Source organism: Tenrec ecaudatus, chromosome 17, assembly GCF_050624435.1.
Source record: "Tenrec ecaudatus isolate mTenEca1 chromosome 17, mTenEca1.hap1, whole genome shotgun sequence".
NCBI classification, from domain to species: domain Eukaryota; kingdom Metazoa; phylum Chordata; class Mammalia; order Afrosoricida; family Tenrecidae; genus Tenrec; species Tenrec ecaudatus.
Genome location: NC_134546.1, coordinates 28,476,893 through 28,495,934, shown reverse-complemented (window position 1 = coordinate 28,495,934; position 19,042 = coordinate 28,476,893). Strand labels below are relative to the sequence as shown.

Genomic DNA, 19,042 nt, shown 5'->3' with positions numbered 1-19,042 from the left:
ATGTAGAGGTGCTGGACCTTCAGCTGCCTTACATTGGGAAAGCCTGGGTGAATCTAACCGCCTAGGCTGGAAGCTGGTGTAAAGCTGTTGACAGCCTCCTCAGAAGTTTTCAGGCTCAAGCCATTTCAAGGGGTGGGGTGAGTGGGATGGAGCATTGGGACCCTCCATTCTGAGTGGCTCTAGTGAGACCTAATCAGTAGGCCTGATTGGGCCCTGAGCATGAAAGAATCCTCTTCCCCATCCCAGCTCCTGTGAGGGATGGATTCTGAAGTACTTCTGCGTTAGGCTGATGTCTTTTCAGACTCCTTATATGTGTCATCTTCTGAGGAATCTACCTTGGGTGGTTTCTTGCTTGTACAGTTGCTTTCTGTTCAACCTGGTCTTGCTGGAGGGTGCCCAGGTCACATGAGGGAACAGGCTGCCGCACCTTCTTGTCTGGTAGCACCCTCTCCCTAGAGATTTCACGTCCATGGTGGTAGTTCCTTCTTGCTCAATGTGGGTTAAACAAGGCTATGCTCATGAGACATGGCTAACTTCTCAGAAGTGGCAAGTGTAGCTGCTGGTTTTCTTGGTTGACTGCTCTTTCTTAAGCAGGGGTGACAAGGTAGCTTTGCACTCTTGGGCCATGAGAGTTGCCTGCCTAGAGGAGGTGACAAGTGAAGCTCAGTGGAGAAGGCCTGGACCCCATGTCCTGACAGTGGTGGTGGGGAATGCTGGAGGAGTAAGTGGTGACAGTGCGATGCTGCAGGCTGGCTTGCACCATGGTAGTACTAGTGTTGGAGCTTGGGTCCTTGACTATGTAGGGGGCCGGGCTGGTCTCTGAGGAATTCTCTCCTACTGAGTACACAGCACTGGGGTCACCTCGTAGCCCTGAGTGGGAGATAGGAGGTAATGAGGAAAGAAGCTACGGCTGTGTGGGAGAGCCTGGCCCACTCTCCCCTGATGACGAGTGCTTGAGGAAAGAAAACCTCTGGTTGGTGTGGAGCTGGGGATGCCTGCTTGGTGTTCTGGAATGGGCACCTCCTTTTCCTGCTTTCTTGCCCATACTTGTTCCTGCTCTACTTGCCCCTTCAGGCCATCTGGGCCATCTTGGTCTTGTAGCTGCCTTTTCAAACTAGCCCTGCTTTGATGGACGTATCCTTCAGTGTCATTGAAATAGACACTGGGCTTAGACCCTATGAAATAGACACTCTTCTTCAGGATCCCTTTTGACATGAGTGATGAAGTCACCATGACAGCTCCACCTTGCTGGTATAGTTTTTGTGTGTGAATTTTTAAACCAAACCTTCTAGCCATTTGTGTTAGTCTGGGTACTTTAGAGAAACAAATCCACAGAAACTCATGTGTAAGGGAGAGTTTTATAGAAAGGTTAAGTGCTTATCAAGGAAACATCCATCCCAGCCCATTCCTGCCCAAGCCCACAAGTCCAACATTAAATCATATGTCCAACACCAATCCACAGAATCCTCCTTCATCTCACAAAACAGACACAATGATGCCGACTGCAGGAAGAAAGCCAAATCAATGAATGTGTAAGCATCCCAGCGCTGGCAGGGGTCGCCACACAGCTGCTCCAGCACCCGAAGCTGCATTGGAGTAGATCCATGTGGCTTCTCCTTGGGGATGTCTTGCAGGAAGTGAGCCTTGCCAGCTAAAGCAGGGAACTGGGTAAGGCAGCTGCACCCTGGTCCGACTGTCAGAAAGCAAGAGACCCGAGAACTCGAAAGGCGAGGCTCAATGAACCATTTATTTCTCTACCCTTCAATTAACCCCACATGTTTATCAGCCTGTTTGGGACAATAAACTAACTCACTCACTATTTGAGCAAACATCAGGAACTGACTGGGGCCAGAACTTTCATTAAGACTTACAGATTTACCAATATACACTTATTTATGTTACTGTAAGCAGAGAGCAGAGGTATAATTAACGTAGTCCTTCAAATGAGCAGTCTGTGCTCATATTTGAAATCATGTGTTTAGTGACGGAGAGCCTGCATTGTGAACGGATACACCACTATCTCCTATACCAGTAAGCCAAACCACTGCTGTCATCTTATAGGACACAGTAGAATTACAGACAGGCTTCACAAAGCTGCCCGTTTTTATGGAAGCAAACTAATATCTTTCTACCATAGAACAGCTGGTGTGGCCAAACTTCCTCCTTTTCTTGGTTAGCAGTGGAGTGCTTTTAGCTACTGCTGCATTAGGACTCCTTTCTGTTTCTTGCAGTGTTATCTTGAAAACGGTCCTTACTGTTTCTGAAAAAGAATTACAGGTGAATTAGTAGAATGATGTTTTATTGATGAGTGTTATTTCAGGAATCTCACTACTTTAAAGTTCAACAAGCTGCAGATAGATTAAAACAGATTCATTAGCTGAACATCAGTCTGTACTCCAGGGTTAAATAGGCATCCCATTGTATTTTATTTCTGTCATTTCTACATTTACTGCTTTTGCGTGAAACGGTGTTCTTGCTTCTAGTCATATAAAGCACATGCTGCTGATACACGTTTGTTGTATGCAACCTATTTTTTCCATCCACTAGATTCTGACCTCTGCTTTACGTATCATTAATTTAGACCCAGTGCCCATACCTAGCTCAAAGTAGGTACTTGGTTAATATTGTTGAGTGAATGAATGTGAATATTTTTCAAGGACACTTTATTTTTGTTATTTTTTAAATTTTATTTTAAGGACACTTTAAATGCTTGTTTATCAAAAGACCCTACTGCTGTATCTTAGCATTTTTGTGTACATGTGTGTTTATCTCATACCCTTAATAGAGTGGCAATGCACTGTGAATAGGGACTTGATTAGGGACGAGTTGAGTGACTAACCTAAAGGTCAATAGTTTTAAACCAACAGCCAATCTATGGAAGAAATTGATGAGTTAATATGCTTTCATAGGGATTTGTGGCCTTAAAAACCCTATGATTTCTAGGCATCGACTCAGTGGAATGGGGTTTTAGTTCCATGGACTTGGTCGTTTAGTTCCCTTAACAGCAGTGTAGACAGAGGTAGGCAGCAGCTATTTAAATCCCAGGCACATGACTGAATGGAAAAATGTTGGTGAATTTATTTCCTCAGGAGATTGCTAAAAGTAGAGTCATAATGAGGAATTTGGAAGAGAGTCAAACTAGTATGTACTTGCCTGTCAGTGTGAGAACCTATGTAGAACACCATGCTTATAGTGTACTCTGGGATGGCTTTGTTTTTGCCCTTCTGACCGTATTATAGGTGGTGTATGCAGGTGAGTGGTTCTCCTGTCAGTAACATTGGCATTGTTTAGGTACTTGTGAGATATACAGATTCATAGGTAGTAGCCCAGGCATACTGAATCAGAGTCTCTTGAGCGTCATGTCCAGCAGTCTGTTCTAACAAGCCCTCCTAATGATTCTGGTGCCAGAGTTTGAGAATTAGTGGTGTAGATTGCTAAAAATAGAGGCATTGGGTTGTCCTGTCATTAATTAGTTACTGGTCTTTAAGAAACACTTTTAATTATTTAGTGCCCATGCCCTTATTTCTTATAAGGGGAAGGTGGATTGGCTGTTTCTATCTAGTACCGGACTCTGGATTGAAATGGATGGTAATTATATTTTAACCCTTGTTTGTAATGTCATGCCAAGTGGTGACACCATCTTTAGGAGAGAGGACTAAGGGCAATAATTATAAGCTAGGGAATGCCATCTGAGTAGATAGATGCAAGGATACCAGCAGCCTAGATTTGTGACAGAATACAATCCAAAGGTTTTCCGAGGGAATAGTTGCTTTAAAAGGCATTAAGCTTTAAATCAGATTATTGAGTCTCTATTATACATTATTTCTTAGCTTAAGTCAACCATGCTGTTGACTTTTAGCTTTCACATAATTTCTCTTAAATTGTTTATAAAGATGAAGATGGGTCTTAAATTAGTAAAGTTTCTATTAAATTTTAAATCTTCATATTTGCTAACTTTACATTTCTGATTTTGAAATTATTTTTTATTTCTAACACTACTGTTTAGAATATATCCCAGGAACTTAAAAAATTGAGTTTTAATTTTTGAAAGTGATCTGTGTTTTAATGAAGTTTATATATGCCCTGGACTGCAAAGTAGACATTATTGTTCCTACAAATATGTGCTCTCTCCCTCTCTTACAACTGACTGAGAAACATGTGAAAACTATCCATCCCAAATTGGTATTTTGTATATTTTTCTCTTTTTTAATATACCTTTATATGATTTCAGTTATTTTGAATAACTCGCTGCTATTGAGTTGATGTTGACTAATAGTGACTCTAGAGTACAGGGTAGAACTACTACTGTGAGTTTTTGAAATGTTTAACTGTTGATGGGAGTAGATAGCCCTTCTTTCTCCCTCTGAGCAGCTGGTGGTTTCAAACTGCTGACCTTGGCAGTTAGCCCAAATTGTTTTCTCACGATATTACCTTTGTGGGGATTTTGATTTTCTTTTCTTTTTAAAAAAAATTTTTTTGGTGGAGGGCAAAGTATGTCAAGAGTTTATATTACTCGGGAGTCAAACCCTGGCGTCTTACAGTAGAGGGCAAGAATAGTACCACTCAGCTACCAGGGAAGAGGGAGCGCCCCCAGCTAACTTTCCCCGATTTTGGTTTTCTTTACATTAAGTTGTAATCCATATCGAAGGCTGAAATCCTTGATGTTCACCAGCAAGTGCTTCAAGCCCTCCTTACTTTCACCAACAAAGTTGTGGTACCTGTGCATATGGAAGGTTGTAAAGTTGTGGTACCTGTGCATATGGAAGGTTGTAAATAAGCATTCTTTCAAACACGATACGTTCTTCTTCAGATAATCCAGCTTCTCTGATGATTTGCTCAGCATGCAAATCGGCAAATATGAGACATTTTGCTGATGAAAATACCATGACCTGGGTCAGGAAGATCCTTATGAGTTTGATCGATACAGCAGTAGCTACAAACAAATGGGTTCAAACAGCTATGATTGCAGGACCGGGACTGGTCACATTCTGCTATATAGAGGGTTTCTCTCTCTCTCTCTCTTTCTCTCTCTCTCTCTATATATATACACACACATATAAAATTTTATTGGGGACTCATACAACTCTTATCACAATCCATACCTCAATTGTGTAAAGCACATTTGTACATCCATTGCCCTCATCATTCTCAAAACATTTGCTCTCCACTTAAGCTTCTGGCATTAGCTCCTTGTGCTTTTTCCCCCTTCCCTCCCTGCTCCCCCCCACTCATGAACCCTTGATAATTTATAAATTATTATTTTGTCATATCTTCTTACACTGTCCAACGTCACCCGTCACCCACTTTCTGTTGTCCGTCCCCCAGGGAGGAGGTTATATGTAGATCCTTGTAATCGGTTCCCCTTTCCAACCCACCCTCCCTCCACCCTCCCGGTATCGCCACTCTCACCACTGGTCCTGAAGGGATCATCCACCCTGGATTCCCTGTGTTTCCAGTTCCTGTCTGTACCAGTGTAGATCTTTTGGTCTAACCTGATTTGTAAGGTAGACTTGGGATTATGATAGTGGGGGGGAGAAAGCATTTAGGAACTAGGGGAAAGTTGTATGTTTCATTGTTGCTACACTGTACCCTGACTGACTCATCTCCACTTCTCACTCTCCGTCATTCACAACGATATGATGTTTTGTTCTTTGATGCCTGAAACCTGATCCCTTCGACACTTCGTGATCGCACAAGTTGGTGTGCTTCTTCCATGTGAGCTTTGTTGCTTCTGAGCTAGATGGCTTCTTGTTTACCTTCAAGCCTTTAAGAATCCAGACACTCGGCCAATGGAGATCCCCTCATAGAGGGGTTTAGGAGAGGAGATGGGTTAATTAGGGTGCGAGGTAGTACCGATGAAGAACACAGCTTTCCCCCAGATCCTGGATGCTTCCTCCCACCAACTACCATGATCCGAATTCTACCTTGCAGGGCTGGATAGGGCAGAGGCTGTACACTGGTACATATGAGGGCTGGAGGCACAGGGAATCCAGGGTGGATGATACCTTCAGGACCAAGGGTGTGAGGGCCGATGCTGGGAGAGTAGAGGGTGAGTGGGTTGGAAAGGGGGAACTGATTATAAGGATCCACATGTGACCTCTTCCCTGGGAGAGGGACGGCAGAGAAGGGGGTGAAGGGAGACTCCGGATAGGGCAAGATATGACAAAATAACGATGTATAAATTACCAAGGGTACATGAGGGAGCGGGGAGAGGGGAGGGAGGGGGAAAAAAAGAGGACCTGATTCAAAGGGCTTAAGTAGAGAGCAAATGCTTTGAGAATGATTGGGGCAGGGAATGTATGGATGTGCTTTATACAATTGATGTATGTATATGTATGGATTGTGATAAGAGTTGTATGAGTCCCTAATAAAATGTAAAAAAAGAAAAGAGGAGAAAAAAAAGAAAATGATTAGGGCAAAGAATGTACAGATGTGCTTTATACAATTGATGTATGTATATTTATGGACTGTGATAAGAGTTGTATGAGCCCCTTATAAATTGTTAAAAAAAAAATCCAGACACTATATCTTTTGATAGCTGGGCACCATCAGCTTTCTTCGCCACATTTTCTTATGCACCCATTTGTCTTCAGCTATTGTATCGTGGAGGTGATCACACAATGATACAATTTTTTTTGTTCTTTAATCCCTAATAACTGATTACTTCGGCACCTCGTGATCATGTAGGCTGGTGTGCTTCTTCCATGTGCTTTGTTGCTTCTGAGCTAGATGACCACTTGTTTGCTTTTAAGTCCCCAGACACTATATCTTTTTATAGCTATGCACCATCAGCTTTCTTTGCTACATTTGCTTATGCACTGCTTTGTCTTCATTGATTGTGTCTGGAAGATGAGCATCATGAAATGCCAGTTTAATAGAATAAAGTATTCTTGCATTGAGGGAGTACTTGAGTGGAGGCCCAATGTCCATCTGCTACTTTAATACTAAACATATAGGTATATGCACATAGATCTATTTTCACATCCTCATATATAAATATGTCTACATATGTACATGCCTTTCGTTAGAAGAGGGTCTCCTTATGAATCTGAACCAACTTGAGGACACCTAGCCTCCTTCAAGGTGTGAGAGTTACTTTAATAAGTTAGAGTGTGTAATATAGCTTAGATTCCTGAGATGTGAGATATTTCTATTTTGAGTGCCTGCTTTCATGATTCTGGAAAGGACCTTTTTCCTAACCTCTCGGTTTTACTGGAGAAAGAATTTTACAGTTTATGTTAAAATAAGAGTTTGAAAAATAATTCTTTTGAGGGATCTGACATGGATGGAGGGTTGTTGCTCTGCTTTTTCCTTTTCCAGTTGCATTTTCCCCTGCAGATAAATTTATTTAAAACAGCATGGGAGGTCTAGAATGAACCCAATCAAAACAAGAAATCCATGTGGTGAAAATCTGAGAATTATTAAAGGGATTATATGAATGCGTGGCTTTATTTTTGCCCTTTTCATCAGTTCCCTCTTGCAGTAACTGCCCTCAAGGCCGCAAAAGACAAACATCCGAGGAAGCGAGTACTGCCCACCTTGCTTAGTCTGTGCTTGCCTTCATTTTTTACTATAGACGTAGAGGATATGATGACACAGTATAACATTTCTAGTCTAAAGTAGAATGCATATAGGTGCTCTTTCACATTTAAACTTCATGTGCATTTTTCTTCCAGTTTTCCATATACATTTGTGACAGAAAGAAAGGCATTCTTTCTGTATTTAACAACACTTTTTTATACTACCCTTTACAGGTTCATTCCTCGACAGACGTTTTTGTTTTAAAATTCATTTGAGTTAGGCTGAATTTTGTCTTTCTTTTTTCTACTCAGGCTCAGATTGCCTTTCTTCAAGGAGAAAGGAAAGGTCAAGAAAATCTGAAGAAGGATTTGGTGAGAAGGATCAAAATGCTGGAATATGCTCTTAAACAGGAAAGGTGAGTTAGTAGAATGGAAAGTAGTGTGTTTGCAGTCACTGAGTAATTTTTCTGTCAGTCTTTAAACAAATGGGAATTTTAATAGTGTAAATGGTTTAATTCAGGACAGAGCTTCTGTTGTAACTATTTTTTAGGTGGTCATAATATATTTCATTATGAGTAGTTTAGTAATAATAATTTATTGATAGGAATTTTAAATGTTTTCATAGTTTTTTCCCTACTGTGCCCTTTCATCAGAAGGAATACTTATGAAATATGAATGTCTTTTTTTTCCTAACAGCACTGAAATAGTGGTTAAATTGCAAAGGAAATAAATATAATGATTATTGTTTTCTTTATCACCTATTACTGCTCAACTAGATACATTTTTATTATTTATTTATTAATTTGGGGGGATTTGCTTTGGCCATGTAAGATGAGATTCTTCTTATAGACTATTTTTGTATGTTTTGTTACTTTGTTTTAAGTTCTTTTTGTCTCTCTAGAAGCTCGTTCTTCCTTCTGTCTTGCTAAAGTAGAAGTTACCCATCTAAGTAACCATGAGTTGTAGTTAAAGGAAATCAAGTCATGAGAGTTTGGGCAATCATCAGATGATTTAAATATATATGCTTTAACTCAGTAGTCTTTGTATTTTTTGTTAGCAACCTGAGACAGTTTTTTGTTTGTTGTAGGTAGTTAAATACTTGCTAGGTGATATAACAGTTTTTATTTTGCTTTTATGCTTGATTTTTAAGGATTGCTTACCATATTTTTCTCAAACATTTGGAGTTTGTGAATAAGCTGCTTACAAAACTGATAAATTTCATAGGCAGCAATACTGATGAATATAAAATACAGAGACTTTTGGAAGTGCTCAACTACCTAGATTACGGCAGACTACACAGGTTTAGGACTCACATTGCCTTCACGTACACATCAGCTTCTGACCAGCTCCCTATATGGATTTGGAGTTTTATGCTAGCCTCTCTGGCTTGATACTATATTAGAATGACTTACAGAACTCAGGAAAGTGCTCTGCTTATAATTACAGTTTCATTATAGAAAGAAAAAAAAAAGATGGAAATCAGAACCAGCCAAAGAGAGTGACTCACAGGAGAGGTTTAGGAGCTTCCTTGAGTCAGAATGTGTCATTCCCCAGCACACTGATGTGTGACAAATGTGACAAATGCTGCCAAGCCAAGAAGCTCGCCCAGGCTTCTGTGTCTAGAGACTTTATTGGAGTTTTATTACACCTGCATGATTAATCAGATCATCGACCATATGATTTAATTCAGTATCCAACCCCCTCTAATCACATGGTATGTCTTTCTGGGATGACCAGCCTTCATTATCAGTCATCTTATTAACATACACTGTCAAGGGACACACTATGAGTCACTTGGTTGGCAGAAGCTATCAGAGGTAGTCCTAGGGACCTCTCAAGAATAATAATGGTACTAAAGTCATTCAGGAAATTCTAAGGATCTAGAGGCTATATTCCAGGAGAAATAGGTATTGATAGACACCTTATTAGAATTATATCCACCTTCCCAGGCAAGATTCAAGTGGTAGAAAAGATTGAAAACAAATTACTAGTAACCTTTTAGTGACCAAAGGTAGTATTTTCACACCTTAGTGTTCAGCGGCTAACCAAAAGATTGGCAATTGGAGTCCACCAGGGGTACGTTGGAACAAAGACCTGGTGGTCCACTTTTGAAGCATGGGTCAGTGGAAACCCCATGGAGCAGTTTTACTGTTTCATATATGGGGCTGTTGTGTATCAGTGTTGACAGCAGCTGTTTTTTTTAAATGGTTGGAACAATTGACTGAAGGTTGCATACAGAAGGAGAGATGGGAGAAAAAGACTTAAAGTATGTAATTTGTGAATATTTTGAGATGGCTAAAGGAGCTGACTCAACAGCACCCAACAACAACAAATTATAGACCTATAACCAAGCAAAGCGAATAATTTCATTAATTTTAGCAACTATTTAAAATTACTATATACCAGGCCCCAAGGCTTAGAAACTGAGTAATTGTGAATAGTTGCAGACCTATCATTAAGCTATGATTCAATTTCATGAATGAATCTTGGGTTTCTGGCTTAAAGGAGCTCTGGTGGTGTAGTGGCTATGTATGCATTGGGCTTCAATCTCTAAGGTTGGAAGCTCCGAGAGAGAAAAACTGGGCTTTCTACTCCCATAAACAGTTAAAGTCTTGGAAACTCACAGGAGGTCACTATGAGTCAGCATTGACTTGATGGCAGTGAGTTTTGAGAAGGTCATGAGAGACTTCTGTAGTTATCAAATGAAACACAGATAAAGTACAGCAATTCTGCAGAAGCGAGAACTAGCAAGAGCCACCAGAGAAGCAATATTTGAGGGGGGGAAACAGGAAGAACTGACAAAGGAGTACATAGAGGAGGAAGGAAAGTAGTATTTTAGATGCAAGCTAAAGAGGGAATTCAACAGAGTTATATAACAGATCCCAAGTACCACAAGTTGTTTACTGCAAAGAATCGAGTGGATTTAATAGTTGGGAGCTTGGTATGGATGGTCAGAGTAGCTTCGGGGAGGCAGTAGGAACAGAAACCAGATCCCAGGGATTGAGGGATAAGAAGGCGTAAAGTGGAGGCAGAGATAGTCACTAATTCTTTAAAGATTTGTTTGAAGGACAGGAGAGATAAGAAATTGGCAGATTCAAGGAAGACTCCACCCCCCACTAATGGGATATTTCAGCAACAAGACAAGAGTTCACAGGGGTAGAAACCCTCACAGGCAGCTGTCCCTTGCCCTATATGGTTGTTCTGCATCGGCATTGACTCCATGGCAGTGCGTTCTGCTGAATGAGATATTTCTGGAAAGGAATCCTTGATTCCACGTCCCTTTGAAGTTCATAGAATTGTTAGGATTGTTCTTGATGTAGTTTGCACTATTTAAATTCAGTGAACTATGGAATAAGGAGGCATTTCCTTGTGGCTTGGAGATCTAAACATTTTATTCAGTTCTTTATAATAGAAATCATTTTTCCAGTGCCTTACTGGAAATAATTATTACTTTTTTTAATTAAGGGACATTTTCAAACAGAGATAGAGACTAGTATAATGATTCCTTTTGTGTCCATCTTCTGGCTTCAACAGTTAACAGAACTGTCTTATTTCATCTTGACCCACATAAAGCAAATTTTAGGTATCTTGTCATTTTACCTACAAACACTTAAGGATTATGGTTTTTAATTACCATATGGGAAAACATCAAGAGGGGCCATATCTGGCTTCCTCCTGCTTCCCTATTGCCATGAGGTAGATAACCTGTATCATCCTTTACCAGTTCTGTTTCCAACCCTTTTTCCCATAGCGTATTACATCTTAGCTGAGTTTAATAATTGGTTGCAGTGACTACACAGAACTCATAGGTAACACAATTATGGTGGCTTATTAGGGAAGTTGATAGGTCACCACAAACCAGGAAACACTAAGGATGCAGTCATTGGTCCACACCTCTCTTTGGTCTTTAGCCTCTCAGCCACCTGGTCTCTTGGCTGCTGCCTCTATGGACCAGGAAGCCCACGCTCTGCTCTGCCTCATGGCCTCCTTGTCTTGGCCTCTGGTCTCCACCTGCCTCCTTTGCTCTGTCCCATGGTATCTGTGCTTACAGCCTCTGATCTCCGTCTCTGCCACTCAGAGATATCTTGAATGTGCTACACTGCTGATGGTCCTGAGGATATCTCCCTGTGCTTCTGAGATGGCTTTTAGGACACAGAGGAATGGCTTTGATAGAGATGTGATTTTTGTCTTTCAGCAGGAAGCAAAGGATTGTCACTTGGTTCTCAGCCTCTACTAAATTGGAGACTTAATCCAACTTTAATCTATTAGCATAGCGGGGAATGCCATCCAAAACGATATTATAGCCAAAACCATAGAGTTATAGAATTATAATACATCCCACAAGGAATTATGGCTAGAAAGGCAATCGTCATTAACTACATCTCACTAGGCCATAGTTTTTATTTGTTGTTGTTGTTGATGGGGTTTTCTTTTAGATTTTTAAAAATTAGCCAACTTTAAGATCCACAGTTTAATAAAACTTGAGTTGATCTTTAACATTACAGAAGGGTCACTCACCTAGCAGTGAATTTATCAAAGCATTCTTTAAAGCGTGACACAATTTACAAAATAAATATACACAAAACATTTTAAAGAATACTCCATGTATATTTTGAGGTTTATTTCGCAACTCTTGTACTAAGGAACCACAAATACTGTATAAAATAAAAATCCGAAATTTTTCGCCCATGATTTTCCATTTCTTTAAAGCAATTTTTTTGGTTTTCCATTTATTATGTATCTTCATTGCTATAACAACCTAATTGTCATCCCCTCCTGCAGTATTTCCATAAAACTCAGGGACTGAATGTGCTTCTCTGACCTGCTGTCTAATGATGCTCCTTTTCTGATGGCCTTTTTGATAAAAATCCTCTCTCCATTAATCCATTTATCTGATTGGAAAACTTCTACTGGCTTTTTGAAGGTTGGCTAAATTCTCATGTGACACCACCTTGGTCAGAATTAGATAATCCCTTATCTGCACTCCTAATATCAATACGATAACTCTTAGGCTCTGATCAGAGTGTGCCATAGTTATTTATTTATACCTCTGTCCCTTAGGAATCCTCTTGCTTCTACCCTGACTAATTACACACTTCAGGTTATTGTCAGTAGGCAGTACAGTGCCTAGCATATCTTCGGAATCAATAACAGTGTATTGAATTGAATCAAATTACTTTTAGCATTGACGCTTTAAAAGGTGATTTGAGGGTGAAGGGAGACATCAGACAGTGTAAGATATGACAAAATAATAATAATTTATAAATCATCAAGGTTTCATGAGGGAGATGGGAACGGGGAGGGAAGGGAAAAACTGAGAAGCTGATACCAAGGGCTCAAGTAGAAAGCAAATGTTTTGGGAATGATGAAGACAACAAATATACAAATGTGCTTGACATACCATGGATTGTGATAAGAGTTGTTTGAGCCCCCAATAAAATGATTTTTAAAAAGTGATTTGAATACTATATTATATTCCTATCATATTACCTGTAATACTAGGTTTTGGAACAAAATTGGAATGAAATTTATTTAGTATATTACAATTACATAATTTGGGGGTCAGCCGGGAAGTCCAGCTATATGTATCAGAATTATTAGATTTACTCATTTCCTGCAGTCACAATTAAGGATAGAGAACAAAACAATGTTGGTCACACAGTGAATTGAAGTGTTGACTTAATGGAAAGCGATATGCCAGAAAAGAGATTTTTAGCAAATTGACTTCAAAAGGGATACTTGAGGAGGATTCTGCAAATGAAACCTTTTTCACTGAGTTTAAAAGTTCAGTAGTGAGACCCTGATGTTAGTCCACAAAACTAGTAGTAAACACTGTAGTTCATTACATATTTTGTCTTTGTCTAAAATATTAATGAGTGTAATTTCATAGTATATTATTTTTGTTACATTTCTTATATAGATTATTTGTATTCTCTTTTTTTATTAGCTTTGTAATTTTTCCTAAGGCTACTAGAATGCTCTATTTGTATTTGGAAATTCTCTTCTTTGACATATATAAAAATAATCTATAAAAATTAACTATAAAAATTTATTGCTACTTTTATTTAAAAAGCATTAGATTAGTTGTTTTCAATTGCTATTTGGATGTCTAGGATATTATGTTATATTGTGTTATGGTAGATGAAGGACGTTTCTGGAAAATAATGAAGATTGAAAATTACATTGAAAACTTTATTTTCTAAGGACTACAAGCCAAATTTATGTCTATAAATCAACATTATCATAAACGCATTGAAATAGATTAGGGAATGTTCAGTCTGGTGATAAAATCTATATTAATAAAAAGAGGCACTGAGAATAGAGAAAAAGATGGTCTAGATAACTTAGACCGGAGATATTTAGTGAAAGTTTATCTTAAAGAATAAATATCTACTACTGGTAAATTAATCAAGCAGTACAAAGAAAAAGTTTCCCTTCTGCCCCAGTTCATTGATTTCTTATCCCTAAAGAAACTTTATTAACTGTAGTCTGTGTATCGTCCCTGGTGGCTTACATGTTGGACTGCTAACTTGAAGGTTAGCGGTTTGAATCTTTGAGCTTCTCCAAGGGAGAAATATAAAGCTGTCTGCTCCCATAAAAATTTACAGCTTTGGGGGTGGGGCGGTGAGGAGAGGAACTGATACCAAGGGCTCATGTAGAAAGAAAATGTTTTTAAAATGCTGATGGCAACATATGTACAAATGTGCTTCATACAATTGATGTATGGATTTTTAGAAGAGCCGTTCAAGAGCCCCCAATAAAACGATTTTTAAATAAAAAAATAATGAAGAGAATGCTAACGGTAATAACTCCTGACTCAGTACCACCACATTCAGCTCCAGGACACTTCTCTTTCCTTAATAGCTCCTGACTCAGTACCACCACATTCAGCTCCAGGACACTTCTCTTTCCTTCATAACTCCTGACTCAGTACCACCACATTCAGCTCCAGGACACTTCTCTTTCCTTAATAACTCCTGACTCAGTACCACCACATTCAGCTCCAGGACACTTCTCTTTCCTTAATAGCTCCTGACTCAGTACCACCACATTCAGCTCCAGGACACTTCTCTTTCCTTCATAACTCCTGACTCAGTACCACCACATTCAGCTCCAGGACACTTCTCTTTCCTTAATAACTCCTGATTCAGTACCACCACATTCAGCTCCAGGACACTTCTCTTTCCTTAATAGCTCCTGACTCAGTACCACCACATTCAGCTCCAGGACACTTCTCTTTCCTTAATAGCTCCTGACTCAGTACCACCACATTCAGCTCCAGGACACTTCTCTTTCCTTAATAGCTCCTGACTCAGTACCACCACACTCAGCTCCAGGACACTTCTCTTTCCTTAATAACTCCTGATTCAGTACCACCACATTCAGCTCCAGGACACTTCTCTTTCCTTGTACTCGTTATTAGCATTCCACTTCCCTACCAGTCTCCCTTGCCTAGGTCCCTGAGAGTCTGTTATCTCTGTAAGTTTACATTCCTGGGTTTCATACACAGAAAAACATACAAATCAAAACAAGACACACACACACACACACACACACACACACACACAACAAACCAAAACACAAGTGGCTCAACAGCAGTGACTGAATGAAAGAGGAAAACCTCAATCAAGACTGAAAACAAAGTAAAAACTAGAAAAATTATACATTGGATCCAGAGGGAGATCCTGTGACTTCACTTTTTGACCTACATACGACTGCAGTAATCCCCCTACAATGGACTCTGTCTGGTCCTTAGTCAAAGGGGATTCTTCAGTGCCTTAATCTGCATGGGGCCTCTGCTGAAGGGTTTTGGGCGTTCCCAGTCATCCACAGCCTTCTGCAAACTGAGCCGCTTTTCACCTTTATAGGTTTTCTTCAACTTCTTTCATTTTTCAGTTGCAAATACAAAGTAGTTACTATCATTAGATAGAATTTCATGAAGTATTACAGGATTTTACATATTTGAACAAGTAATTTAAAAAATTAACTTCTTATAAAAACATTTTGGGATGCCCTCTAATGGTTCTTTTTTATGAAGAAAAAGCAACTTTCAAACTTGACTATGTACCTCTTTTCTTCCTTCTTCATTACTTTGGTTTTTCTAATTGTTTTTGCCATTACTATTATGACTGTCCAGCTCTTAGTGCCTTGAGTAGTCATTTTTCTTACCTTTGAAACTCCATTCTGACTGACAGTGACCCTGGGGGGTAGAGAAGGTCTCCAAGTGCTAGACCCCAAGACCCTGTGCGGTCTCATAGGGTCTCCAAGTGCTAGACCCCAAGACCCTGTGCGGTCTCAGAGGGTCTCCAAGTGCTAGACCCCAAGACCCTGTGCGGTCTCATAGGGTCTCCAAGTGCTAGACCCCAAGACCCTGTGCGGTCTCAGAGGGTCTCCAAGTGCTAGACCCCAAGACCCTGTGCGGTCTCAGAGGGTCTCCAAGATCACAAGTCTCTATGAAGCACAGGCTGCAACGCCCTGCTCCCTCAGTGGTTGACTTTTGAGCAGTCCAGTGCTTACCCACTGCACCACTAAGTGCTTTATTGTGTGTGTGTGTGTGTGTGTGTGTGTGCATTCATCAGTTCTGACTCATAGTGACCTTGAAACTGCCCTTGTGAGTTTCTGAGACTGTAACTAACTTTTCACAGGAGTGGAAAACCTCCTCCATCTCCTGAGGAGCAGCTGTTGGCTTGGAACTGCTTATCTGTGTTTAGCGCAGTGTGTAACCACTTCACCAGGGCGCCTTTAATGCCAATTGTATGTGGCCTTAAATATTTTGTGGGAAGCAAACAGTGTACAAATATATTGACAAGTGGCCATATTTAGTTAACCTTTTCAATTTAACTTTCTGGATCCAGATGAATAAATCTGAAATGGTTAAAGTTATATAGAAATTATAATACTCTCAGAATTTTTAAAAGAAAGTAGATAATATTTCCTTTTTACAGTTCTCCTTGAGTAAAGGATTTCTTTGTTTTTTTTTAAAAAAACCTTATTCAACATTGATGATTTGGGATGTTTTATTTTTTGCCTCCTTGAATTGTTCACTAGTGTGTTTACTTGTTGAATCATAATTTTAGACTTGACAAGATACGTGATACTATAGATGTTTTGAGAAAGTGTAGGCTTTCACAAGTTTATCTCACTATACAAACCTTTCCACTGGTTCTGCTTTGGCAGTCACCAGGCAAATTTGAATTAGCAAAAGCAAGAAACTTCTGTGGTTCCTTTCTAATTACAGAAAGAGGCGTATCACTCCTGTGTTATGAGACTTGTATTATGATTTTGACATCATAGATGATTTGGAACCTTTGAAATTTTTAGGACTACTGCCTATTGGAGTATCCCAATTGCTTACCTTAAAGTTCATTGAAATGTATTTTAAGGTGATTTGTGTTTTCTCATTTTTTTTTGTTAGAGCCAAATACCACAAGTTGAAATATGGGACGGAATTGAACCAGGGTGATATGAAGCCGCCAAGCTATGATTCTGGTAAGCTAAGTAAAAGTGATAAGAAGTAACAAGATCTAGAATTTTGTAGCAACAATATTTACAACTGAAGGTTAATTTCTAATTGTTTGCATGCTATGTTTTTCTAGTCTAGTTATCTTTTGGGGCTAGTTATTTAATGTTATTTGGTATCTTTCTTCACTTCCCTGCCTTTCCCTTTTCTTTTAGTTCATTGTTTTTTGCTGATGTTCCCCATTTACTGGGTGGATCAGAATTCATACAGTAGCATGTACCCAAATCTTCTTGACTTAGCTGGGACTCCTCAGCATTAATGGGACTTTGAGATGTGCAGTCCAAAGTACATCTCCCCAATGAAGTCCTGAGAGTGAGAACTAGGAAGATGATTAATATGTGTCTGTGTGAGGGAGTGTGTGGCTTCTAGAGAGCAGTGTTTGGACAGTGATCCTAAGAGGGAGGGTGAAGGCTAGTTTTAAAGTGATAAAGTCTATGTGTGTAAAGTTGATTCCTTTCAGGCAACTTTGTCATTTTTTACGATATCAAGGATGATACATATACATAGTGAAATCCCACCTGTGTTTCTACTAGAGTTGTAGTTGAGAATTCACATTTTCTCTGTTTTTCTCATATATTTGCATGTATTCTTAATTTGTGTTTTTCCCTTGTTTGTTTGTTTACATGCCTAAGGACTATTTTAATTTATTCCACACTTTTTTCACCACTTTAGTTTGAGAATTGAGAATTAAAAATTCCACAAATTTTAAAGCCGACGGAAAAAAGAATGAAAAATGTAAGGGCTGGGCATAGTGAAAATATTAACATTCCATTTATCTATCTATCCATTTATTTATTTATCTATTTATTTATTTATTTATTTATTTATTTATTTATTTATAGCTAAGTGGCTATATTAGTTTCTGAGCATTAAAAATTATAGACAATTTAGATTCCACCTAAGTAATATCTGTGATCTTTGAAGTGCTACTAAAAATGAATTTACTAACTTACTCCCAAAGTTCAATTATAGGTTATAGTACATTGAGGTATTTTATGTTTAGTTTTTGTTGGCATAAATGAAGCATATAGAAATTTGAAAATTTAATAAACAATCACTAATATAATCTATATGATAAGGAAGCTATTATCTTTGTTAGTAAAGAAAATGATTATCTTTATAATGTACAAATACCTCTAGTAGCAAAGCAAGTATCAAAAACACGCATTTCCCACAAAGGTGATGGGAGAGCAAGGAAAACACTGAGCATTATCTGAGTTACATTGTTGGTGGCATTTAATGCTTCATAAAACCTGAAGATTTGTCAACATGGATTAACTGATAATGTGCTTCCATATTAATTAGGTTTTAAATTTGATGTATTAACTAGGTCCCTTTAAGCTTAACAAAAACTGTAAGAATCTGACGTAAGAGAAAAGTAAAGAAAACTGTTCAAAATCCTTTATCATATTGCAGAAAGATGGTTTTGGGCAAAAAGTAGATTAAGTTCCAGTGTCAAAATTGTTAACTGTCATCTACATAATTTATTCGATACCTGTTTCATGCCAAAAACTGTGTATGTTATCTTTAATTTTTTAAAAATAGTCATTCAATAAAGATAGTATTATTCTCACTTTATGTATGTAAAATATAATCTCAGAGAAGTGGATATGCTTGCCCAAGGTCACTGTTAAGTGATGAAATATGGAGCTAAATCTAGATCCACATGACTCTAAAATATATACCCTTCCAGTTTTACCATACTTATTCTATATTTGACAGTGTATGAAAGTAATTTCTAAATTGGGTTCTGACTGTTCTGCCAGTTTGTAATTCAACTTAAGTAGTAAGGTTTTCAATAATTTTTACATCTGAATATTGCATTGCTAAGATGTCGTACTCTATCAAACTATCTAAATTGCTCACTCCCACCCTTTTAAAATTAGATTTTCCATGGTCCTATCATTTAACTTGGTGGGAGTTCCTGAAATTTGTGATATACCTAAGTAAATTTTAAAAAACATACACATTTTAGGCTTTTGTTAAAATAAATTCTGAAAGT

At 38.7% G+C, this 19,042-nt stretch overlaps 1 protein-coding gene across 2 annotated transcripts in view; it reads left to right on the top strand.

The window, feature by feature from the left end:
- The window catches only part of STRN (striatin), a 116,537-nt gene that overhangs the window by 27,420 nt on the left and 70,075 nt on the right, over positions 1–19,042 (top strand). For both annotated transcript variants that reach the window (XM_075535754.1, XM_075535755.1), the window contains exons 2-3: positions 7,833–7,936; positions 16,936–17,009. In XM_075535754.1, coding sequence (XP_075391869.1) covers positions 7,833–7,936; positions 16,936–17,009 — 178 coding nt within the window. The remainder of the gene's footprint in view (positions 1–7,832; positions 7,937–16,935; positions 17,010–19,042) is intronic.